This window comes from Meleagris gallopavo, chromosome 4 (assembly GCF_000146605.3).
Source record: "Meleagris gallopavo isolate NT-WF06-2002-E0010 breed Aviagen turkey brand Nicholas breeding stock chromosome 4, Turkey_5.1, whole genome shotgun sequence".
Taxonomy (NCBI): Eukaryota; Metazoa; Chordata; class Aves; order Galliformes; family Phasianidae; genus Meleagris; species Meleagris gallopavo.
The window spans coordinates 61704336-61730829 of NC_015014.2; the positions used below are offsets into that span (position 1 = coordinate 61704336).

Here is a 26494-nt window from a genome sequence, read left to right on the forward strand (position 1 = left end):
TCAGAGATATAAATTATTTATTTACTAATATACAGTAAACATTTTAAATGAGTTTGACACACTTAAGACTCTACAAGCATCATTGTGCGGTCAGAATTTCTCAATACTTTGGAAATACACTGCATGAGAAATTAGTCCAATGTGCATTTTCATATTAGAAAATCATTGTATAGAAGTTTAAAGTCACAAACACAAGTAAAACAAGAATACAAATCAAATTCACATTGATTGTAAATCAAATCACATTGATTTGATCACAAGCTCATTTTTAGTCTGTATGACAGAATCATCACTTAAGATGAGAAAATACGAACAATTTTCTTATCATCCATTGAAGAAATTCAGAAAGCATGTTAGTTCACGTGTAACACATTGGATTTGTTAACATTTTGAGTAATGCAAACAGGCAAGATCTGCTTACACAAAGTCATCCAGTACTTCCCAGCAGGTGATAGAACCATAGAATCATTAAGTTGGAAAAGACCATTAAGGTCATCTAGTCCAACCATCAGCCCATCACCACCAGCCCACTAACACATGCCCCTCAGTGCCACAGATAACAGTCTTCTGAAAAAAGTCCAGAGGAACCTGGCTAAAAATAATGGTGGGTCTTTAGAAAGGAAGTATTTTAGTAAGATTGATGAAAGTTTTTCCTGTGTTTTAATTGGCATTGGCTCAGGGCTCACAAACCCACTGGTTGTTCAGTACCCTGATGCCACACTGCTAATTTTGGGATGCTGCTCCAACAATGACGGAAGTATTTGGATGTGACACTCGTTTTTGCTGCAGGGCAAACACCCACACCATCCACAGAGCAGCCCTGTTGTCACACGGGCTTTCTACATTCCCACAGAGCTTGGAAATCTGCCCAGTGATGCAGAAAATAGAGTGATTTCTAAACCCGGCACAATGAGCTGCAGTGGGGATTGAGGAGTGTCTTGGGCTTGCAACGGTTTTGGCTCCTTGCACCTATTGAAATGGACCTGCCGTTGGGCTGGGGCTTTCTCAAGCTGAGCCTTTGGAAACCTTCCAAAATCTCTGAGAACTTTGGGTGTTTGCACTCCAGATGCTGCAGCCCACTACCACACACGCATCTGGGCTCTCAGTCACAGAGTACCTTAGGAGAGATGATTTCAAAAGGCAATATTCACTTCCAATGCTCTGTTGGAGTTGATATAAGCAGTAGCACCACAGCTGAGAAACAACTACAGCAAGGATTTCAGTTTTGTGGTGAAAATCAAGCTACTTCTAAAAAATAAAATCATAGAATCATAGAATGGTTTGGGTTGGAAGGGACCTCAAAGGTCGTGTAGCTCCAGATCCCTTGGCCAAGGGCAGGGTTGCCAACCACTGAATCAAGCATGAGATGAGGCTGCCCAGGGCCCTATACAACCTGGCCTTGAACACATTTAGGGCTGTGGCAGCCACAGTTTCTCTGGGCAGCCTGTGCCAGAACCTCACCACCCTCACAGCAAAAATCTTCCCCCAACATCTAATGTAAATCTCCCCTCTTTTAACTTAAAACCATTCCTCCTTGTTCTGTCACTGTCTACCAGTGATAAAATAGGTTCACAAATATGTCTGTGCCAAAGAGACAAGGAAGCTACTGGCTGAGCCACTCCTTTTGGCTGCTTTCTGCTAAGAAATTAAATTCTGGCATAAGAAGAGGAGGAATAAAACAATGCACATGGTAGCAAATGCAAGAAACGAGACCAAATCTTTCAGGCAGAGAATTAGTGCAAGAAGAACCTGGCATCCCTGAAGGATGTGAAATAGCCCCCAAAAGACTTTCAGGGCCATGAGAAAGTGCACAGTGCAGTCAGGTACTGGCTCCTTCCCATGGAGCAGTAAATCTTTTGCAAAGTCCCTTTGCAAAGCCTGTTTATGTGCCTTCATAAAACAGCAGTTATTTGTCACGCAGTCCCCAAGAGAGAAATTGCACAGAGGTTTAGTTTGCATGTCTGTTATATCACAAATCACTTGTCAAGGAGCACTGCTATTGTACTGTAGTAATCCTGAGAGGGAAGTCCCTTTTCAAGTTTGCCTATATGTATATTTTCTATTCTTCACAGAGCCTTTAAAACAATAAACAAGATAACTGTCGCTGTTGTGGAGCCTGTGAGGCTGAAACCACTTCAATTTGAAGCCCAGATGCCATGACAACAAGTGAAATATGAGAGAACTGGGATACTCAATAAAATTTAGAATGCTGCAGGATTTTCTAAGTGTATTTTGATATTGCTGGAGCTGGCCTTTTTTATAGTTTCAAGAACTGTTCAAGAACTGATATAGGCCAGTGGATCTCCCAAATCCACATGAAAGAATGGGAACATCAACTTTTTCATGTACGTATCATTGTGGGCTTAAGAGTAACTCTTTAAGTGTGTTTCAACAGGGAAAAACTGGGTGAAAAAAAAAGGGAAATAAAGCCACATAAAAGTTGATTATCTTTAGGAAATAACTGGCAAGAGAACAGATTACACTATCAAGGAGCGCTTCAATTGGCCTACTTCTTTGATTGCGAGTAGATGTCATTAGTAGTGGAAATCACAGGATAACGAGGCAATATAAAATTATATTATTAGATTTGGGTCACTCAGTAATTAATCCTGGCCAACATCCTTAGCAAAATCAAGGACAATATTAGCCAGAGACAGGCCACGCACATCCATTATTGTTATCTCCACAACCTGAAGCAGCTGATTCCTCAGTTTTGCTTTTCTGACAGATATTGAAAAGGAGAGCTAATAAGTCCAAGCAATGAATTTCCATGACCTAGCTGAGAAGTCATTGTTTTAAATAATAGGTCAATAGCTGGCATAGCAGTGCAGTGCAGGGATGAAGGCTTTTCCCATGTTCCCTCATTTATAGGATTTCCAGGCATTGTGCCAATGTTTTTCCGTATGTTAAAGAAAACTCCATTCTTCCACATCCTTCACTTTTCTGCAAGCAGCATTATTATTCCTTGCTGTCAAATTCCCTTTGAATCCTCAATACAGTCAGACCGTTTGCTGCACTCAATATAAAAACAGCCTTTTTGTTTTCCTGCTTTTTCCTCAGCTCAGCAGCTTTCAGAAAGAAAATAGTGACCAATTTTAAAGATCTGCCCTCAAAAGTCTGTGAAACGTATGAAATAAATGTACGCTTTCCTATGGGCAAACATACACTGTCCCCATGCTGTAATTTTGTACCTTTATCTTAACTAGTTCTAGCTGTTAAGTCTGCTCAAAGGTTGGATAACCAAGTGCCCTTAAGCTGTGCCCACTTGAGCTCTGGGTATGCAGCTGCCCACCTCAAGCAGAAGGGATTCACGCTCAAGAGGTCTCTTGGATCCCACATGCTTTGTCTGTTTGGTAGCCCCAGTAGATCTCTTTCAACTACTTGCCCTTGTAAAATTCCTACCTCCCCAGTGCACCTTGGCAAGGTGTTTCACCAGTCTCATATTCAGGGGTGAAGAACCACCTCTTGGAGCTAAACCTCGTTTCTACCAGCAGAAGGCCTCTAGCTCTTGTCTTAGAAGAAAGCAAACAGTCTGTCCCTGTCCATTCTCCTCATGGCACTCAAGTGTTCTGGGACTCCCTTAGATAACCCTTCAGCAGTCTGTTTTTACAGTTGAATTCAGCACTGATCACCAATTGTCACTGAAGTAGGTGCACAGATCGTTTCATCTAAAATACTGATTGGAGATTAACGAAGTGTTGAATTAAAAGAGATTAATTAGTGTGTCTGAGTTTCAAGTTTTTATCTGTATGAGATCAGGATTCGATTTTCCAAAACACACAAAAAGTGCAAAATGTGCCACCTGTCACCAAGCCCTCTCTTGGCTTTCACTGGTTTCACGTTGGTCCTGATTAGAGCAAAGCTCCTGATTTGCTGGGAGATACCTGTCTATGCAAACAAGTGGCCTATATCAATTATTATATTGATATAAGCAATATTAGCAATTATTAGCAACACACTACCAAAAGAGTAAGAAGAAACAAACATGGGAAAAACATTTTTAAAATGCATCATTATTTTAAGCATTTTCTCATAGTCACTGTGCTACCGCTGCTGTGCTACAATATGTCCTGTAAGGATGATAAACAGTACGATAGGATGCAACCTCCCCCACCGACCAACAGGAGCAATCAGTTCAGTAGAGCAGCATTTCTCCTTTACCCTTTTATTCTCAGGTCTCACAAAGCCAACCTGCACTTTCTGCACTGTGGCTCTGCTGGCAGCTCAGCCCATCACACCATGGGATGGCTGCATCAGCTCCCGAGCCTGTTCACCACTCCCACTCCAACTTTGGCTGCTGCCAGCTGTGTTTCCCTGGCACGGATACTTGACCGCAGTGGGAGCTGGGCTCGGGTAACCAGCTCATTTCGTTCACTGCTATGGGAAAGAACATTCAGATACCATCGAGCACTGACAGCCTCACAATGCTATTGCGAATTCCCCAAGTATCCAACATTGTTACACCACCACGATTTTAGCATGGCTCTCAAGCTGGTTTTAATCTTGCAGGTTTTTAAAATAGCAGCTATTCTCACAGCTCACATCATCCTTCAGTCGGCCACACGCTGCACTGAGCCTAACGTTAACGAGGATTTCCCTCAACAATAAGCACAAAATTGCTTTTTAGGGAAAAAAGAATTGAAGTTTGAAAGCTAATGGGTGCTATGTCCATTTATATCACTGGAGTGTTTAGTTTATTTAAAGCTTTAAGAATCATATTTACTGCTGTAAAATTCTACGTAGCTCTTCCTCATATTACAAACAGATTTGAGTTTAAGGATCTGAGTAACAGCCTCCAGTATTCTCTGCTATTCTGAAACTTCACAATCCTTGGTAGATCTTAGCAGGAAGGGGTAAAGAAAAATAATTTAATGAATTGTCACAGTAATGCCTCCTTGTGTGGCTCTGCAGCCCAGGAGCTATGGAATATGACTTTCTGAGTCCCAAAATAATTTCAAAGCAGTGTACCACCAGAAGATCTCAGTATATGCACTCAATATTCTATCAGAGATGAACAGAGATCCAGCACTTTCCATGTACCCTCTTGCTTGTCCAGACTCATAACCTCTTCTCAAGAAACAGGAAAAGAGGAAAAGAAGAATGTGAGAAAGTAACACGCTCAGTAATATCTTTTCTTTCTCAGAACTGCCTAAGGCTAGAAGATGAACTGAAAGTATTACAGACAAGAAGAACGAGTGGCAATTAATTGCCTACTGAAAGAGCAGAAGAGAATCCACCTTTTCCCAAAGCCAAGTCACCAAGAGCATTGCTCAGTAGGGACCTAGATGGCCCTCTCACCGCTGTGTGATCAGTACATACATTCTTGCTATGGGAACACTCCCAGTGTTGGCTACAGGAGCACATGTTATTTATTCCTCAGCACAGGAAATTCAGGCTTCTTTTTATTTTTTGTGTAACAAATGTCTTAGAGCATATATCCAGTCAGATAATCTACTAGACAAAATCATAGTCTCTTTACACCATTAGCTGATTTTACTTCTACTTCAAAAGTCTCCGAGCACACAAGGAATCCTGTAGACCAGGAAAACGTTAGAACATTAAAGTAAAATCATCTTAAATAAAAAGTTTGGGTAGGGGAATTTATAGTGAGTTTGTCTTTACTAAAGACAAGAAGGGTAGGGGCGGGAAATCATTATTTTAATTGCACTGTGCAACAGAATCATGACAGGGAAAATGATATATAAACAGTATGAGAACAAAAACAAATTGTTCAATACTTTCATTTAAACACCTTTTTCTCATTCTACAGGTTCTAACTCATATCAGAACAGACTGTCTGGTAGGCTCGTTGAAGGCAACGGGTACTGAAAACAGCTTAAAACTTGCAGAAACATGTCCCTAAGGCATATCCCCACTGCTGCTGGTGCCAGGCAAAAATACCAGAGCTCATAATTAAAAGCAGACATTTTAAACAAAAGTAGCTTTATACTGATTCTCAGTGCCCTTACTCTTCTCACTCTTGACAGCAATCAGAGATGGAAGGTCTGATGTCCTATAAACTCCAGTCCTCATCCTCCCTTGGCAGGATCTCAGTTCAGAGATGTAACCTTCAAAGCTGAGGTTCCCTTCAGAGTCATCACAGGAGCGTGTTCCGGTGTCTTCCAGTTTGACCCCATCCACATCAATAATCCTGTTCACAGGCAGTTCTTTACCGAGGCTCTCCCTCACACCTGCAGGATTAACGCTTCTGTTGGCCTTTGGTTTGAGAGACGTCTGCTCACCAGGGTTCCCTGAAGTCCCCTGTGAATCTTTTCTCTTTTTGTGGTTTGCACCTGATAGAAGAATTAGAAACAAATGAAACAAAAACCACAAAACAAAAGAGTTACATATCTTCTGGGTTCGAACAATTTCCATACTGCAACCTCCTCTGAGGTCCTGAAGGTAGATCAGCAGCTGAGATGTTCCTCTGCCCCATCACAAGTTGTGGGTGCCCCATCCCTAGAGGTGTCAAGGCCAGGTTGGGTGAGGCCCTGGTCAAACTGATCCAGTGCCTGACGCATAGGCTGTCAACTTTGTCCATGGCTGGGAGGTTGGAACTGGATCATCTCTGAGGTCCTGTGCAACCCAAGCTGTTCTGTAACTCTGTCTATGAACATGGAGACCTCCCGAAGTACCAAGCAAGAAACTGAACAGATCTCAAAGGCATATGTAATGCCAATATAGATCTGACTTAATTTAGCATTATTTAGCACAACTCCATTAAAAAAAATCTACTCGGTGTAAATTTGTACGCACCTAGAACAAAACTCTCACATAAGCAAAACCAAACGTGAAGGACGAGGATACAGAAATTCCACTGGGGCAGAAAGGGAAATGCTCCTTGTTTGGATTGTCCTTTAACACCAGATTCCTGCTGAGATACCATTTTATTTGGCTAGATGCTAATCTTTCCCTAATAGATTTAGGATGATTTGAAGTTTCAGTTTGCTGTGCTGAACTGCAGAGTATCAACTAGGAGGCTAAATGACAAAGCTAGCTTTAAAATCTTCTGTGCTTGATCTGTATGCAGTTTTTGTTAGAAAAATAATTAACTAACAATTATGAATATAATCATCTTTATTGAGGACTTTTTGATGTGGAGAAAGAGGAAGATGAAAAGGACAAAAAGCAATTTCATACTGTTTAATCAAATCACTGCAGGGCCTTCTCAAGGATTAAGACTTTTTATGTAATGAAAATAAGTTAAAATTCTAAGTAATACAATATTATGATAGTGCTTTAGCTAGTGCAACCCCTTCCACCAGTAATTCATATGTTCCACATCAGTAGTGCTTGCTTTTTTTCCACATCTAGAGGAATTATATCAAATTCCAAACAAATCAGCCAAGAAGCAAATCAGCAGAGAGAAGGCAAAAAGCTTTCTCAGCCCTGTTAGCCCAGCAATTACAGCTAAACTGTAATGGGACTGTATTAACATTTCATGTTTACTTTTCCATACAGCAAATTGAACATCAGGTTAACTCTAACTGCTGTTTGCATGGCTGTGGTGTAAAATGCTATTCTTGTACTCTTGAATGTTTGTCTTACAGAGCTATAATGAATGGTGATCTGGATCTTTTTAATCTACTGCTCCATGCCCTTTGAGGAAATCTCTGACTCTCCTTTCATGTTGTTTAAGAAGGGATATTCATTTCTAAAAAGCTGTACTAATGACAAATCACAACAAACAGTTTGCACTGAGAGAGCATGAGTCATCTCAATCTTATTATTAAGAATACATCCTACAAAATGCAGTGCAGAGCAAGAACTGTGATGGTGTGGTAAGGTACCAAAGCTCTGTAGAACTTCAAGTTCAGTACCAAACTGAAGGTTTCTGCAACGGCCTGTTGGCATTCACAGGGCTCAGCAAACATCTCTGGAAACTCATGCTAAGGAACACTACGGAAGGTGTAAGTGTTCCTGTATTTCTTTGGCTGCTAGGCCTTTCTACATCTGCAGATAAGAAACGCCAACAGAAGGCTTAGAACTGCAGTGTCAGTGGAGCAACCAGGCTTTCAAGCTGCCTATTGGGAACAAAGCAAAAATGAGGCCGCTGTTAGCTCTCGGGTTTCACAAGGCATAAGCTCATCTGATGAGGAACAAGCTTGTATTAGGAGCAGTTTTTTCTACTAATGGCTTTATTAGGAGCAATCCTTTTGAAGAATCTAATAAATCACTACCAGAGATGGGAGGAAAACACAGAGGGCCTTGTCTGAAATACTGGTTCAGAAGAATGCAGAACTACTGAGGGATAATATTGTGAAGATGATTTCTCTTTTCCTGGCAGGGCAGAAAAGACCTTGGCTCATCTATGCCAAGGAGGAAGGTGATTTCAGGAGTAGTGCTACACTGGAAAAGTACTACCTTGCTTTTTTCCCCAGTTTCTCAAAACAAAACATTTACAAAGGAAGCGAGGCCACTTAGCACAAGTAATAAAAGCTCGTCAGGATTTGCATGGCATCTTCCTGAATATAATTTGTCAGACACTCACCTAACTTCAGAACGGATAAAACCCAGCTCTTACAGCTTTAGTTGCACAGACCAGTTTCCAATATGACTGCAATAGCAAAATCCCATCAGTCGGTAATCTTTGGCTCCACTGCTAAGTACTTGTGCATTTGATCCTGGTAATATGTTCCACCTGGTTTAAAGCTGCTAAACTGGAGACCTGCACACAGGCCTGCATTTTTCAAAAGGTAAATGATCAGGCAGCATCTTGGCTGATCTTCCAATGTCCATTACCAATATTTCTCCTTTCCTGACATTTAATTTAAAGCTATCTGATTTTAACATTATGATTATGGAAAACCCGCCTCTGCCTCTATGGATGTAGACAAAGGGAGTTTTTGTTCTTCTGCATAAAATAATCCTCATGATCTAAGTAAAATCTAAGCAAGATACTGGAAGACATTGCCTTCCAAGTAGTTTAACACCAGTAGAGCATCTGGCCAAGTTCCAGGCAAAGATGAGATCACAAGAAAACTGGATATTTCAGCAACAACATTAACCATCAAATGTAGATAATAGGATCAAATAACCATAACTCCAATGGAGGTGTTAGGATTTATAGATTCATCCACAGTTTCCAATGGATGTGATGCAAATGCTGATATTTCTGTGCTGCAGTTATTAGGTCCATTTATATTCAAGGTGCCACCCTAATTATGATGACTCCTTACAGGACGATTTAGATCAGATCTGAAATTCAGCACCTCTAAGTGATCAGTATTAGAACCAGTTCCACTCACATCATTTTTTTAAATAAATATAAGCAGTTGTTTCACATGAGCTCTGTGTACTTCATATTTCAGTCCATACTTAGTGAATTTCATATATGATGGAATGTTAAATACTGTTCCAATCCCATTTCTATATAGACACCTATTCCATATAGATGCATCATTTTACTTCAAATTCCGGCTTTGCTAAAATCCTGTTTTTCTTGTCAAAATCTTTTACTGTATCGATGGCTCTTGGTTTTACTGGAAGATAAAAAGGATATTCTGCTCATTACTATTACCAGACATTCAACTTCTAACAGAGAGAGAGGATTGGATTTTCAGCTAAATATAATGAGCTCATTTAATGATTCTGCAATGACTTAGAACAGATAAGAATCTGTTTGAAGTATTCCATAACACATATAGCTCTTGTGAAAAGAAATCACCAGTGTTTTCAGGAGCTACTATTGAAAGCATACCAACAGGCATACCGCCAACAAATATAATTAGTCATTTTCAAATGACAGATCCAAATGCATAGACTGGTGTGTTCTGTAATTTGGGAGTCTGTGCAGATACTGCTCTCATCCCTCATTCAGTACAATTGTCCTGAGGCCATCAAGTGCTAGCTCAGAGAGATTTTTTTTTCCATAAGACTCATAAGGAGCTTTGTGGTGCTCATTTCAGGAGTGTTCCCCTGGATGAAATATCTCAGTATGAGCATCCCTTTTCCTTGAGCTACGTGCACTCGGGCAGTTTTGTTCTGGGAAACGGCACTCTCTCTTCTTCTTCTGAACCATTGTGAAGTGGTACTTCAAAATGCTAGGCTTCCCAGATGTGGATGGATGAGGAGCTACGAGATATGGTGTAGTGGCTTGTGGTAGCAATGGTAATGGGAGGACGGTTGGACTAGATGATCTTGTAGGTCCTTTCCAACCTTGTGATTCTATGATTCTATGGATTCTTTTAAGTGGTGGAAAAATGACTTCCATGCTGGTTGATGTACTGTTATCACTGTAAGCATGTTTCTTTCAAAGTCTGTCAAGTGATTTGTGATTCTGAGGGGAAGAGAATACTTTACATTTAGAGTTCCGCAGGTTAAATTCCCCTTCAAAAATTTCCTTCCTTTCATCTCTTAACTGCCATATCCCTGCGGAGAAACAGGATCTAATATAAATGTTCCTAACTACAGCTTTTGCTTAATGTTTCCTAAGGAAATTTGACTTAATAAGCTGTATTTCATGATAAAACAACTGCATCATGTGGTTGGTGCCTTGAAACCTGATTCTCAAACAACGATGGTATCAAGCTAGGAAATTGATTATCCTACAAAGTAAGTGCATTCTGCATATTAGTCTTCCATTTGCTTATGCACTGGAAAGTTCTGGAATACATTTGCAGCATTAAGCCTAGAATCATAGGTTGGACAAAAATTCTTTCACTGCTCTCATCTCAAAAGAATTCGCAAGACAAAAGCACAGGGCATTATTTGGAAAGGAAAAACAGAACACAACACAGAAGGAGGAGCTGGTGTGACTGCCACCATGCATAACAATGCATAGAATGAAGAGAACAAACAAGGCAGGCACACGGTGATCTCACATGGCTACAACAGCAGTGGTAGGCACCTCCACACATCACTCCAAGGCCAGGGGCAGTCTGAGATGAAATAAATTGAAAAGCTCTGAATTCTGAACCAGACTGCCCTACAAGCCCTCAGTAACTCTGGGCAATTTGAACTTCCTGCTTCTTCGCTGCTAAAACTGAAATAATTCTCAACTGAATGTTTTCCAAGCGTGACATGGCAAAACATCTCTGCAGCAGTCTACCAATATTCATCCCTCTTTGAGATCTTCCAGTATTTTGCTTTTCCATCAGTTCTTTTTACAAGTCAGTTTAATTGACTGCTGAGAGTAAAATATTGGGAAATAGTGGACTGAATAACACGAATCAGTCAATTTAATCTGCCATTTGCTGTATTATTTTTCAATTAAGAGAGTCTAAGATGTGGTTCAGCAGGGCTACCAGTTAACTTCAAGCAATAACTAAGTTCATTTCACTGTCCAAATGTAAGTCATGCTTTTGAATAGATCTGGTTTTAGCCTGTGTGCCTTTGGTTCAAAGTGAGGTTGCAATTTTTTATCCAATCAGCAAGATAATTTGCTAATTCCTTCTACAATGTGTACTGTGCTGCTTGGCTGAAATCAGCTTGCATTTCAAATAATTATCCCTCAAGGCCTTCCTCACTTCCCAGTTGTCTACTCCTAGCATAATTCTCCTTCTCCTTTGCTTATTATTGATCTCTGTCATGTACTACATGTAATTCTCTCATTTAATCATGCTCTGATTAAAAGGAGATTAACAGATTCTGCCCCTAGTATTGCTGGATCCCTCTGAATACTTCTTTATATTGATCTAAAAATCCAATTACCTTCTATAAAATTACACATAGCTAGTAAGGATATAACTGCTGGACAAGAACCTTTGTTAGAAATTATTAGTTACAATAATTGTACGGTTTTAAATTATAATCCCCTTCTTTTCTTCTTATTTTCTCCTTGCATGCTTTCACTTCTATGCTTATCTTGATTTGCAGAGGAAACATTGCTGGATTTTCTCTAAAAATGCCACATCAATTAAGGAGCTATGTAAAATATCAGTTGCATACACCATTACAGAATTTATTACAAAAATAAGCTTACTTAGCATTCTTCTGGAAGATGTATGTGTGAGTTTTTAATCTCCTTAACTTTCACAAAGTTGATTGCACTTAGGATTTATTACCCTTAAAGCCGAAAAGTTTAGCAGACAAAAAAAGTCCTAGAAATCCAGCTTCTATTATCTGATTCCTTCATTACAATGTCCTGCATCCTTTCTGTGAATAATGAAAAAGAGCAGTGGGGATTTTTTTTTGACACTGGGAACAATAGCCAGCCCCAGGCTGAGTCCACCCAGCATTCTATTTCTGCATCCGCTTTCAAAGAGAAAAATCCCAGCACTGGTAATAACCATCCTGCTTCTCAGAGCTCTTCCCAATAAGAAAGGAAGTGAGTTAATTTTGAAGATGATACTGCTCACCTATTTCAGAAACAAGCAGATTCTTCAGAATAAATTAAATACCTGTTTCCAAGTATATGGCCTAAATTCACACAGAATCACAGAATCACAGAATTGTAGGGGTTGGAAGGGACCTCTAGAGATCATCGAGACCAACCCCCCTGCCAAAGCAGGTTCCCTACACCAGGTCGCACAGGTAGGCGTCCAGGCGAGACTTGAATATCTCCAGAGAAGGAGACTCCACAACCTCCCTGGGCAGCCTGTTCCAGTGCTCCGTCACCTCACCGTGAAGAAGTTCTTACGCACATTCGTGCGAAACTTCCTGTGCTGCAGCTGATGTCCGTTTCCCCTCGTCCTGTCTCCACGTACCACTGAAAAGAGCCTGGCCTCACCACTATGGCCGCCACACCTCAGATATTTATAAACTTGGATCAGGTCCCCTCTCAGTCTTCTTTTCTCAAGGCTGAACAGACCCACTTCACTTAGCCTTTCTTCAGAGGGGAGATGCTCCAGGCCCTTCACCATCTTTGTGGCCCTCCGCTGGACTCTTTCCAAGAGATCCCTGTCTTTTTTGTACTGGGGAGCCCAGAACTGGACACAGTACTCCAGATGAGGCCTTACCAGGGCAGAGTAGAGGGGGAGGATCACCTCCCTCGACCTGCTGGACACGCTCTTCTTAATGCACCCCAGAATGCCATTGGCCTTTTTGGCCATGAGGGCACACTGCTGGCTCATGGCCAACCTGTCGGCCACCAGGATGCCCAGGTCCCTCTCTGCAGAGCTCCTCTCCAGCAGCTCATCCCCCAGCCTGTATTGGTGCATGCAATTATTCCTCCCTAGGTGTAAGACCCTACACTTGCTTTTGTTGAACCTCATCCGGTTTCTTACTGCCCAGCTCTCCAACCTGTCCAGGTCTCGCTGAATGGCAGCACAGCCTTCAGGCGTGTCAGCCAATCCTCGCAACTTCGTATCATCAGCAAACTTGCTGAGGGTGGCCACTATCTCCTCATCAAGGTCATTGATGAAGATGTTGAACAAGACTGGACCCAGCACACAGACCCCTGGGGGACACCGCTGTTTACAGGTCTCACCATTCATCCCTTATCTTACAGATCCATGCTGTGTAAGCATTACTGCAGAAAGCTCATCCTGTTTTTGCTCACCCTGGCTGGCTCTTTATCTTCATATAGTCATGAATTGGAAGAGACCCACTAGGATCACTGAGTCCAACTTCTGGCTCCACACGGGACCACCACCCAAAAATCTGACTGTATGTCTGAGAGCATTGTCCAGATGCTTCTAAATGACGTTACCCCAAAGATGATACCCAACAATCCATTTTGTATCTACACAGAGATTTTTAAATACATTTTTATTTGCTTGAATTGCTCCATTAAGCCCATCACCCACCCAAATAAATACCTTCCTACTCAGAAGGCAATTCTAACTGTAACTTCATCTTAAGCATTTTTCTCACCTGGACAGGGAACGTGCTTAACCATCTGGGAAAAACTGATGGATATGGAGGACTACATTTAAAGTACCTGGACTACACCATGCAATTTAAAAAATTATACCCAGAGAGATTAAATCAGTAGTTTAACACTTTTGGAAACAAATGCATTACTCCAAGCCAATTACACCCAACAATAATTATTTCTTCTGCAGCTAGATATCAGCAACATTATATGTAGAAGCATTAAGTGTATTTCAGAAGTAATCTTCCTATCCAGAAAGCTCCAATTTTTGATGTGGGAAATGTCCCAGAACTATTAGGCTCATTCAAAAGTAAAGAAACACATCTGAGTAACACAACTAGAATTAGGAACAATTCTTGTGCTGCAAACTGATCTGATAATATGTACTTCATAGCTAAATCATACTACAGTAATACTTGTTCTACTTATTTAGCATTAAGATGTGCTTGAAAAATTATTCTCAAAAGCTCTGAGCACTGCAACCCTAAATTGTCTGTTTTTTGTCATTTACTTTGCCTTCTCGATCTTCAAATGAAGATTACTCAAGAGTTCCTCCTTACAGGGAATCGTTCACAGCAACTGGCCTGGCTTTGCACCACCAGTCTGGGGTCAGACAGTTGTCCCCAGCCCAACACTTATGCACAAGGGGCTGCTTTGCACACCCCAGCCCCTTCCCTGCAGATATAAACCCGACATGCGTACTTATAGTACAAGCATCCATGCCATATCAATTTGAAATGAAGCCACTTCAAATTACGTGGTCACCGTTTTTCATTTCCTCCTACCATTTTAATGTAACAAACCAATCAAAAACACATTTTCCATTGAGAGGAGATTATGAATGGATAACCATTAAGGCACTTAAAAAAGCATCCATTATTAAAGATTTTGTCCTTTTAGAAACTGATTATTGACTGGAGATAGCTTCCAGCATTCTTTATTGGGATTACTATACATCATTCAATAGTCTTTCCATGCAAACTCCATGAAATCACAAAAATAGAAAACTTTTCATAAATTCAGGGTTTTTTTGTAGATTACAGTTCCTGTAAAACAGTGAGAATAGTGTAAAACAGAGTTAGTGTATGCACCAAGATTGTAAGAGAGAAGAAAGATGTTTTCCATTATTTAGGTTTTTTTATTCCTCAAAAAAAAAGAAGAAAAAAAAAAAGTTTGTCACAATACAGAGAAACTGAGATTTTAGTTTTGCAAAACTACTTCATTTGATTACTTAAAAGTCTCAGGTGACTATGACAGAAAAAATAAAACACAATCACCAGAGAAAGTAGAGTATATTGGGTGGAACACATGAAAATTCAAATCTGTAAAGGAAAGCCTAAAATAATTCAGTATGTAGGATATATGTAATTTTCTGTGGAAAAGCCTGCATGATTTTTAAAGGCAAAATGTAAAAGGACATAAACTACTCCATTATATTTCACAGAAGCCCACAGCTATGTGGGAATACAGTGACTTTTAGGAATAGGTTAATCTGTGCCCAGAACACAAGGAGGCCTAGGTAACAGCACTATAAGCTTCTCAGCAGTACATATATATACACAGTTATTTTTTTATTTTAATTAGGCTTCACAGTACTGTTATGTAGGACTCACCTCTCAGAATGAGAAGAACCATTAAATCTCCAGTACCCATTCAACCCTTCATTTTTTACCCACAATTACCAAGTAAAGAGGTTGCTATATTGGTCGTTCCACAACAAATGAACTGAAATCACCAGTTCATTTCTTAAGGACAAGGAAAGAAATGCTTGAGTTTAAAATAAGAAAAGTAATGAATATAAAGTTTAGCCCAAGAACCCAAAGACAGAAGAGACTCTCCTTTCAGGAGTTCTTTCAAGACTCATTTAAAAGAAATCTCCTCTCTTAGCTGCCTTGTGATGCACGTGTAAATGTTCAGGATTTAACGTGACCTCTGTCAGCACCTCAAGACAGTACTTGCCTTTGATATTTAAATTATTAACAAATATTACGTTTGTCTACTTTGTCTCATGGCAATTGCTAGTTCATATAAATTAATCTGTTTTTTGTTATTTTTTTTATTAGAAGAAAATTTCAATCATAATTCTTAATCCAGAACTAAGAGAACCGTTTTTAAATAATGAAGAAAATCAAAGCTTAAAACCAGTTTGCATAACTAGGTCTATAATTTATTACTCCTGAGAGAACAAAGATACAAAATACATGTGAAAGCTACACAAAGATTTCTACAAAGTAAAAAGTAGAAAGTGGGAAAAGAGAAGGCTACAGTTCAGTGGTTACACAGAAATGTAGGGCATGCATTAAAATACTGTAAATTCATGAAGTTTTTTTTAAGTGCAAATGGGGTTTGTTTTAAACAGTTCTCACTGAAAAATAATGCAAATTGATACCTATGTTGTACACTCATCACATTACCAGAAAGACACCAACACAAATCTATGCATATACACATCAATATGTCTGAAGTACATTTTCTGGTTTTGTATTTGTAGGCACTGTTTACAAGTCTGTTCAATACTCAGTTTCAGAAATTAATTGGTAGCGCTTATAGAACATTTCTCAAATACTACTAACAAAGGAATTTGTTGTTTCAAATATCAAGAGGATGAAATAATTTGCATTGCCATTTATAAGCATCCAACAATCAAAGAAGTATTTACAAATCATCAACCATACAGATAAAGAACAGTATCAAATACTCTGTGTAAAAAGATAAATAATTAAAATGTATATTCCCACATCACAAAGAAATGTGATCATACAAATTATGGCACCATATGTTTGTGAAACATCAAAAATAAATGTAGCACAGATATCTCTTCTTATATTTTACATTAAAAATGTACAGTACAATGACTGTAAAATGTCAATGGCAAAACACCCACAGTCTTCAAACTCTTGTTTCTGGTAATGGCAGATATAATTGGAGTCCAAGTTTATAAAGAAATTTCTTTTTCAGCCTTGGGCTAATATTGCTCTGTGATATTGCTAGACCATGAAACTTGCATCCTAAAAAAAGTTACATAATTTCTTTAAAATAATCTAATAGAAAGAGCTATTTCATTGTGACTGTTCTGGGGGAAAGTGTGATAGACATAACCTACTTCCCTGGGTAGCAAAATATGAGTTTAAAAAAAAAAAGTGAAAGTTTTATTTCTGACTAAAAATATCTAATTCTATTAGAGTTGATTTACCATTTATCTATTTCAGATTTTAATCATATACAATCCTGCAATTTCCAAAACATAACCAGGGATCTTTCGGAAGCACATAAAATTCCAAACCCTAATCGTGTATCTCATAATGACAAATGGATCAGAAAATCTGGAATGCAATAGCATAACAGTGTTACACAGCTCAAAATCCTGATAATCTGTTCTGCATCCCTTGGGTAAAGAATAATATAATTATAGCATACGGAGGTATTTTAAAGGTTTGTCTGCACGTGTCAATTTGTGGCCACATGCCAATTCCAAACAAACGCACATTTTTAAAGGCAACAGGAAATACCACAGTTAGGACAGATTAAGGCAAAGAAAATCTTTTTTGGAAAAAAAAAAAAAAAAATTAAGGTGCAGAGAGATTTTCTTCCTTGTTTTAATGGGTTCAAATACTGATCAGCAGTGCCAAGGAAAAGTAGTTTTACATAAAACGAAAAAGAAAAACTATTAAAATCTAGAAATACCTGAATTGGATCTTTGATATCCAGATTTTTCCTGATTACCTGCAAAAGGAGTTGGGGGTGGATAGTTGGCTTCTGTGAGCTTACTGACTTCTGACGGCTGTGGTGGTGGCGGCGGTGGTAGCAAAGTGCTGTTTGGGCTACTAATATCTCCTTCAGCAACAAGAGTCAAGTCTGCCACATTTTCATCGTCTATCATCTGTATGCCTTCAGCCTGTAATTCTCTTGACTGCCTTTTCCATATTGCTGCACTGTTCTCATGTGCATGTGGAATCGGAGACAATGTAGTATTAAAAGGAACACTGAAACTCTTCTGACTGTGGAGTGCTGTTAAAGCAGCTTTATGTTTATTTTCTGAATGAGCCATTTTCTTAACTGAATTTTCATTGTAGTTTTGTATGGGCTCCTGTTTTCCACTTGGTGATGTACATCCATCCTTTTCATCATTTTTGAAACTTGCCTGCTGAGGCCTTTAGGGCCTATTGGAGTAGATGCAGATGGTTCTGGTCCAGTGGGTGGTAAACGAAGAAAGTCAGGAAGAATAAGGTCTTCTTTCCTTAGCAGTCCACGTTGGTCATCTGCTCTGTTACTTTGAGCTTTGGATATGAGTTCAAAAAATTCTATTGGGGAAAAACCCAAAATTGACAAGTTTTTGTCAGAAAGTGCAATGCCATTAAAACGTAAATTTTCAGAACATTTATTTTCCATGAAGATCTTCAATTCTTTCAATGCTGCCTTGAAATAAGATCCCGTGTTAATTAGGAACTTTTTCAATTGCAGCAATGTTCACTAGCATCTCTATAATTAAGACCATCAGGATTGCTATTGTAAGAGTTTCGCAGTTTAGAACAGCTGCAATTCACTGAGCCTTGAACACATCTTCTATTTTTATTTCCTATTTTACGTGTTTAATAAATCTGTACACATACAGGGTTGTTTTTTTTTGTTTTTTTGGGGGTTTTTTTGTTTTGTTTTGTTTTGTTTTTCCTACTTCTTTATACAAAACAAGGCTCTGTTCATACTAACAATGGGTTCACGTTTTATGTTCTGGATGGTACTTTACCCATCTTAACTCAAAAATAGTCATGCCATTTGAAAGCTCAGATTCAAAATGTTGTAAACTTCTTTGTTATATTGATTTTTTTCTCACTTTAATAATATTTTATCACAGTTCAAATTCAGTTCATGGTGTAGTTTTAATCCAGGATGTTATCATCACAGAGCATGATCAGATGATGATTTAATTAACCCCATTTTACTCTGCAGTGCAATGAATTGGTAGCATTTAGGTAGTCAATAACCATCAAAAGAGCTATTAATAAGAATGATGGGGCAAGGATTTTTATAGAGTTTTTAACACAACTACAAGTGATTTACTGATCATGTCTTTAATGATGCCCAATGCTTTAATGTTTCTATATATAAATAACATCCATTGTAAAACATCATTTTTCTAGAAAGCCTCAAAACTTGGCAACAAGAAACTTATATGTCATAAGCCGAGAATCATAACACTCCTCAAAAAAGAAGCATTGCAACAATAGACAAACTCTTTGGTACCAATTATATAAAAATATGTAACTCTTAATATATAGGGTCTCTGCATATCCTATTTTTTTTTTCCAAGAAAAAAAGCAGTAAGACTATAGAGTATTAAAGATACTTAGAAATGCCATCTCCAACAGATGAATTAAAATCAACAGTTTCAACACAGCTTAGAAGCACTGTTCAAAGCAAGAGCCATTACAAAAAAACAGCACAGACTATTAGTGTTAATCTAGCATAGTACAAAGTCACGCATTTGCATCTGTATGACCTTATTTATAATCTAATCCTATTTGGCAGGCTTTGAAATGTATGTATAAAAATGTTGTTTTTTTTAAAACATGCTTTGTCAAATGCCATATAATCTGAATGTAGCCAAGATGGAAGCTTCAAAATGCTTCTTATTGCCAAAGTTTTGCAAAATGGCAGTATGCATATTAAAACATGCAACATTTCTGAAAAGTGTCGTACAAAAACATTCCTTTCTTAAAGTTCAAACTTCATAAGACAGGGTTTGGGTTTGTTTGTTTGTTTTTCCATTAAAAAAAACAGTCTACAACATTGTGCAATATTTTCCAAACTTGGACAAATTTCACAACATTCAAAATAAAATGTGAAAGCCTCGAATTCTGAAGTTTTCAAATTATGTTAATGTTTTACTCAGCCCTAGGAAGAAAAATGAAGATATTAAAATACTGAAAACAAATTAACAAAATAGTAAGCAACAGAAAATAATTTAAAATGCACTAATATTTTGTAATAACACTTATGCTAACAAACATCTATTTTACAGTGAAAGTATCAGTCGCAGCATTTTTTTCCATTCCAGTCAGTGGATATTTATTCACAGGTGAACATTCATTTGCTTTATAACTATGCATAACCAGGCTTTGGATATGCATATTAGTTAACATTAGCGTAAATATTAACATATAGGTTAAGTATATCCTCTGATATATATATTTTTTACTATCCTAGGGCAGAGGGTGGTATGTCAACATTTCTACTGCTATATCATTTCTATTCCTGTCACTCCCATCAACATTTTTCTCTTACAAGTTCATTTCCAATGCCTTCATCAATAACCCCTTTACTTATTTCTGCTTGTAACTATCTTTTCAGAGCAGTTATTGAATGTCAGCTAAGCTTCTGCTCTTACTCCACAGTCATCATCAGATTGTACTGCCCTTACTATAACAGACCTAAGCAAAACATTTCAAAACTGCTACCTGAGTAAGTTAGGGTCCTCACAATTGTGCAGAACACCTTTCACTTCTACAGAATCTTATGTGAAGATGCACAGAAAGACAAGTTTCTACATACCTTGCAAAGTTGCAAGGGGCGTCAAATGGGATATTCAGCTGCAACTGGGTAACCAATTTCTTTTCATTTTATTTGGAATTAGACATCTTTCACTTTTGAAAATCCCACTTGGCATTTATGCCTATCTTCAGGTACTTCATAAACTGGTTTTTACCTTCAGCTTCAAAAACTTTTATAATTCAAACAGTATCAAACAAAAATACAAAGCTCATGACAGGTTTTCAAAATGCAGTATTAAACACACAGTACTTTTTCCTACACAGACATAAAATTCTAATTTTTCCAAGATTATTTATGTCATTACATAAGCTATATAAAATTCACATACCCTCTGCTTCATCCAAATTTATTTTCTGACATTTTTTTTTCCCAATCTTTGCAATAGATTCTTCTCTCTTTGACAGCCGGACTTCCCTAGCATTTTTTCCATTTTCGCCTTTCATTTTGATAGAATTAGACTTTCCTAGAGTTCTTCCCTCTCCCTGCATTAGAAGGAAAGTTAAGGTATACTACTTACATTTAGGCTATATCATTATGTTCATAATACAGTCTAAGCAAACAAAAAGTTATTTTGAAAACACCACCAAAATCAATGTCTTAGTTTAACCTTGATTACTTCAAAAACACATTTGCCTTAACACTGGCCAAAAACATATAAATCATATAACATTGTTTACTTGGAAAAAATCACATTACAAAAAGGACCTTTGAATTTCAGAGCAACTCAATAATTTTTAAATACAGATAAACTTATGATGCCAAAATAAATAAATAATACAAATAGAGAAAGCTATTGGATTCATCATGAAGACAGAAGTTCTCAGAGATAAATGCTATTGACAGTGGAAATATCCCAGATGAATTACAGCTATGCTCTATCTTGTTACACAATTTGGCTGATTCAAAATCATGGATAAATGCAACTTTCAGTATACAGTTCCAGAAGGAAACGAAAGATGAACTGAAGGAGAAAAATCATTGCAGAAGACTTACAGTAGATACTTGATTTCTTGAAGTAGTTACAGTTGCACTCTGTTTTACTGATGCACCTTTTTGTTTATCTGTAAACACTAAACATAAACATTGCTTCTATAACTACAAATTAATAATTTCCCAAAGTAACATTTAAGTGACAATGATGCACAAAACAGACTTCTTGCTTTAAAATTTCACAAAAGTATACTCAGAAAATAGCTATCAGAGCTGATATCCCTTACACTTCCACTCTCAAAGTCTACAAGAACCTCCCTCTCATCTTCAATTTTTCCTTAAACTAGCAGTACTTTCAAAGTATAAGACTCTGAAGTTTCATTTACATTCTCCTAAATTTACTGTTAATTTATATGAAATAGGTTTCAAATCTCCATTTCAAATTCAGTCTCTAATTCTCAAATTTAGAAAATTCAATTGCAACAAGTTTTTAAAAAATCAGAAAAGACCACTGACAGGTCACGTTTCACGTTCTCCAATCACAGCCCTTTGTCACTGTTAAGTGCCACAAAATGAGCCAACTACTAGAATGATCCTATTAAAGCCTATGATTTCAGCTTTAATAATAGCTGACAGCACACAGGATTACAATTTTATTTATAATTCCTAAATTAATTATCCTTGAGAGTATTCAGATATTTTTTTTTTCAAAATGGCAATTGATTTTATATCCTAGAAAAATGACAAACCTGCTGTTCCTCAAAAATACCTTCAAATTTTCTCTCATAAGTCTTCTTCAAAGAGGATCTCTGTGCTAAGTCAATTTAATTTAGCCACATGTAATTTCATTTCTAAAACTACATGTTCTACATCTGTGGAAATGTGTTCTAATGAAACTGAATCTTTATTCTCAAGGCCACTTACATTAAGCTAGCATATTAATTGTGCCAAAAAATTGTCAGCTGCTCTGAAGTTGATTAACATACATTTTTCAAATGCTTCTGTCCACAGAAATAACAAATCATGTAATTATCACCAAATCTAAAAGCTTTAGAACTGAGATGTAGGCTCTGCTACTTCCTTATGCTAAGGAGGGGGCTTATCATAGCAGTACATACAGCTGATGAACAAACTGCATCCGTCTCACTCATACAAAATGATTATTTTTACTTAACTGGCAAATTCACAGAAGTTATTTGGCATTTTATTCTCATTAGTAAGACTATGAACTATAGCCTTAAATGTGTATGTGGAACTACTCAAGTATTACTTGTGCAAAATTTCTTATAGCAATGGTAAAGAATCTGATACAAACAGATTTACTTATACTCCGATGTTTTAAAATGGTGTTCCTTTTTTCTTAAAAAAGAACACATGCTACATGTTACATGTGTAAATCTAACCACATTTACCTTATCTTTGTGTCAACAGAAGAAACTAAGCAGGTACAGCTTATTGAATGACTTGACATCATAAATAAAAGCTTTATAGCACCTTACCTCTACCCTTTGTTGGCTCTTTTTCATCTAGAATAACCCGCTGACCATCCAGATTAGATATAGGGACACCAAGATCAAGTGGTTCCTGCTCACCATTCTAAAGTCAGATCACAGTTTGTATATAAAAGAGAAAAAGCTGTTTTCAGAGCAAATTTACACAGTTTGACTTTTTTTTTTAAAGAAAATGAGAAGTTTCTGTGTCACTGTAACCTCTGTAAGTCCTCCTCCCATTTTCTAGAAATGTTTATTTCATTTCTGTTCAGTTACTTTGATTACAATCACTCATTTATGGTATTTGGGGAAAAGAAGACACAAAGAGACAAAATAATCCAATTTATGAGCACACACAAAGAATCCAGGACCATTACTGTATATGTTTAGCCAATCATTTTGTAGAGGAACTATGAGATCATTTTCTATTCTAAATTAAACATATTTTTGTAATTTCATAATTTCATTGAATGAAATTATCTTTATACCAAAGTGTTCTACAGATATTTGGAAAACATGGAGTGGTTCAGCCACTCCAGAAATGCCACAAAATGTAATTTCATTTCCTGATATTTCATTGTAACAAAATGCTAGGAAATGCTAGGTCAGTATTTAGAAGTAGACAAGTGAAGTTAGTCTGCTTTTGCAGAAATCTTCTCCATGTGGATTTGAATCCATGATTGCCAGGACAATTGGAATTCACAGAATAATAGCTTCAACCAATCTCAATCAAATTCCACTGGCTAGCAAACGGAAGAGTTGGGCTCTGGAAGAAAAACTATGTTCAAGCTCTGCTATTTCAGATGCTAGATTTACTTGGAAGAAGAATACGAAACAGACTAAAGCTTTGAGGTAGCTGGTATTAAGCATAATGGTTATGACTATCCTTCATTTTCCATATCAATACATAGTTCTAAGTACAGATTGTAATGATGTCTAATTATTAGGGCAGAAAAAAAATTCAGGAACTATCACATACTCTTCTCCAGACAGAAAATATTATAGCTTGAATTACATCAAAAGATACTTACTAGTCTTGCCACAAGCTCATTAAGATTTAAACCATATTTTGCAACCACAGGCCTTAGGACCTCTGTTACCGGTTTGGTGGGTTTAGCCTTCAAACCAACTGATCGATTGATTGGAACCAGATCCAGCCTGAAACACACCAATTGCCACAGTAGGTATGAATTATTCTAATAAAGTGTTAAAAATATATAAAATCCAATAGACAGCAAAGTTGCACTAGTTTACAACTACTAACTGCATATGATGAAACTTCACTAGCACAAAAGCAATACAAATAAAATTTCCACTGTTTCAGTTGCCAAAGCTGAGTGACAGCATGAAGTAACCTAATGGCATGGTGATCCCCAGTCCAACTAAATACACGCCATGGCCCTTCCCTCTGACGTTGCTCCAGCCATTATAGTCCAGTAGTGCTACAGAGTAACTCCATGCCCATGCTGCAGCTTTGGATGGAAGAAAAACATCTCTTCCCACTGTCAGAGTAACTGACAACATACTGTTCCAAGTACCTCAAGTAGTCCATTACTTGAGATGGGCCTGGACAAATTTTGTTCTTGTTGCTGTTCACATCAGCTCCAGCTTGATCAGTTAAGACACCGAGGTCACAAAGTATTTAGATGTCTCTAAACGAGACACAGGCATCTAACTTCTGCTTCCATCTAAGAGAGCACAGCAGACAATTTCCTTTTTCAGCATTTAAAACTCATCTGGTACTGCTCTAGTCAGCTTGAAGTGGTCCTGTACTCATATTTCTCCTCACTGATCCTTACTCTGATTGCCCTTGCCTGAATTACCTCTTAGAGGTATCCTAATCTCACTTGTAGAGAAAGCAGTTAAGTAGCTCAAAAATTATGGAATATCAGGGCTCTCTCCTGCTTAAGTTTCATTACAATTCAAAGTAAAAATGGACTTACACTTTTATTTAAACAGAAACTCATAGTACAAATTAAGACTAAATATTTTTACAAGATTCAGAACAATTCTTTTAGGCATTAACTGCTGTTGCATTGCAAAAGTAGCCAGCAATATACTTTAGTGCACTTACAACAAGTTGGGGTGGAAAATACCAGAAAAGGTATTTTTGACTCTTACCGAAATAAAGTGCGTTTTTCTAAGCGTAGGTCCCGAGACTCCAGGATGCTACTGTCTTGGTGCAATACAAGTGGCTACAGGGCACGGGTCAGGAAAAGAAGAAAGAACAAATTGATTTTTAAATATGCAATATAAAACAGCTATTTCGAAAAAAGTTTAAAAAAAGTTTTCCAGGAAACTCAGAAAATTATCAGTATAGGTTGCATGCATTCTAGTGGATATTAATTTAAAATAAGTTAAAAGATTAATGTATATTGTGAGACCATGATCAAACTTCAGCTTCCACTGCCATCAGCAGGTGCTTGGGAATGCAGTGTTTTAAAACAAGCTAAGATCCTTCAACTTAAACTACTATAAGGGATGATATATTAGAAAATATGGGAAGTTAGCAGTCATTAGAAGATTTAAAAGAATAGGCACCTAACTATGTATATATATCACTCTTCTTCACTGTTATCATCTAGATTGATCATAATCATAAACTTAAAATAATAAGCATTTCAGATCCACAGCTTCTCCTCCTGAATTGCAGACCCTTCTGTTGGAATAAGAGACATCACCCCCATCAAGGTGAACCGCTTCCTTGGAAATTTTCCTCAGTATTAAAATTTGTACCTTAATTCCAGCATGAATTCATCTTCATAAAGCTTTTTTTCTTTCTTTTTTTTTTTTTTTTGGTCCTTAATGGAGCTCAATCTATATCACACATCTGTTTTACTATGTGAATACTTCTACACTCCAACCCTTCCCCCTGGACAAACTACATGAACTAGATATCTAAATTAATCTATTACTATGAGGAAATTATTATAAACTCTTTTGCTTTCTCTAGTGTGGATACCACAACCAAAGTTACTCCAACTGCAGTTTCACTAAAATTCTCCTTCTACTAACTAGAATTGTCAATGTAAAGCTCCAGGGAGAATCAGGAAATATATATTACTATTGAGAGAACAGAGCTTCTTATGAATAACTGTGAAAAAAGCAAGCACAAAAATATGCTGTACCTTATCACCTCCAACTAAAAAAGGTCCACTGCAGCTATGTTAATGCCATGCTTCTCACAGAGCCCAGACAGCACCTCTTTGATAGAGAACCCAGATTTAACAGCCATTTTGCTGGATGAACCATCTGGAAGGTTTACGCAGCAGTACTTGGGGGATTTCTCTTTATCTGGTACAAATGCAGGCAGTCTGGAGGCTTCGGACTTAACAAGAAAAAAGAAAGTCAATGACCAATGGAAAAACTGGGAATATGTATAAGCTTTCAGAGTCTCTATAAATCAAACCAACTCAAGTCCATACTTTCAAAAATGTTTGAAATCCTCCAGAATATCGTAATATCAAATGAATGTACATCGTGAAAGAAAAAAACATCAGATGACAATATCACAGCACAAATCTTAATTTGAGAACAGATGATGCTGTAGACTGTTGAGTGTGTAAAACAGATTACAGGATTCTAGTGGTACAGAGAACAACTACCAATCAAAGAAGTGTAATAACTAAACCAAACCTTATTTAGATTCCTAATAGTTAAGTGTCTATACCCAAGAATCATCCACTGAGGTAATAATTATCACTGGCACATTATGAATCAACACTTAAGTGACAAGAATACCTACAGACATCAGGTTCCTCAAAAAAAA

The 26494-nt window shown here is 37.6% G+C and overlaps 1 protein-coding gene across 1 annotated transcript in view; it reads right to left on the reverse strand.

Moving 5' to 3' along the window:
• The window catches only part of LOC104910869 (regulator of G-protein signaling 12-like), a 26735-nt gene continuing 241 nt past the window's right edge, over positions 1 to 26494 (reverse strand). The window contains 10 exon segments of the mRNA XM_019615163.1: positions 1 to 6293; positions 17441 to 17896; positions 17899 to 18057; positions 20634 to 20787; positions 21299 to 21375; positions 22735 to 22831; positions 23757 to 23883; positions 24847 to 24920; positions 25854 to 25876; positions 25879 to 26121. Coding sequence (XP_019470708.1) covers positions 5929 to 6293; positions 17441 to 17896; positions 17899 to 18057; positions 20634 to 20787; positions 21299 to 21375; positions 22735 to 22831; positions 23757 to 23883; positions 24847 to 24920; positions 25854 to 25876; positions 25879 to 26121 — 1775 coding nt within the window. The 3' untranslated portion in view covers positions 1 to 5928.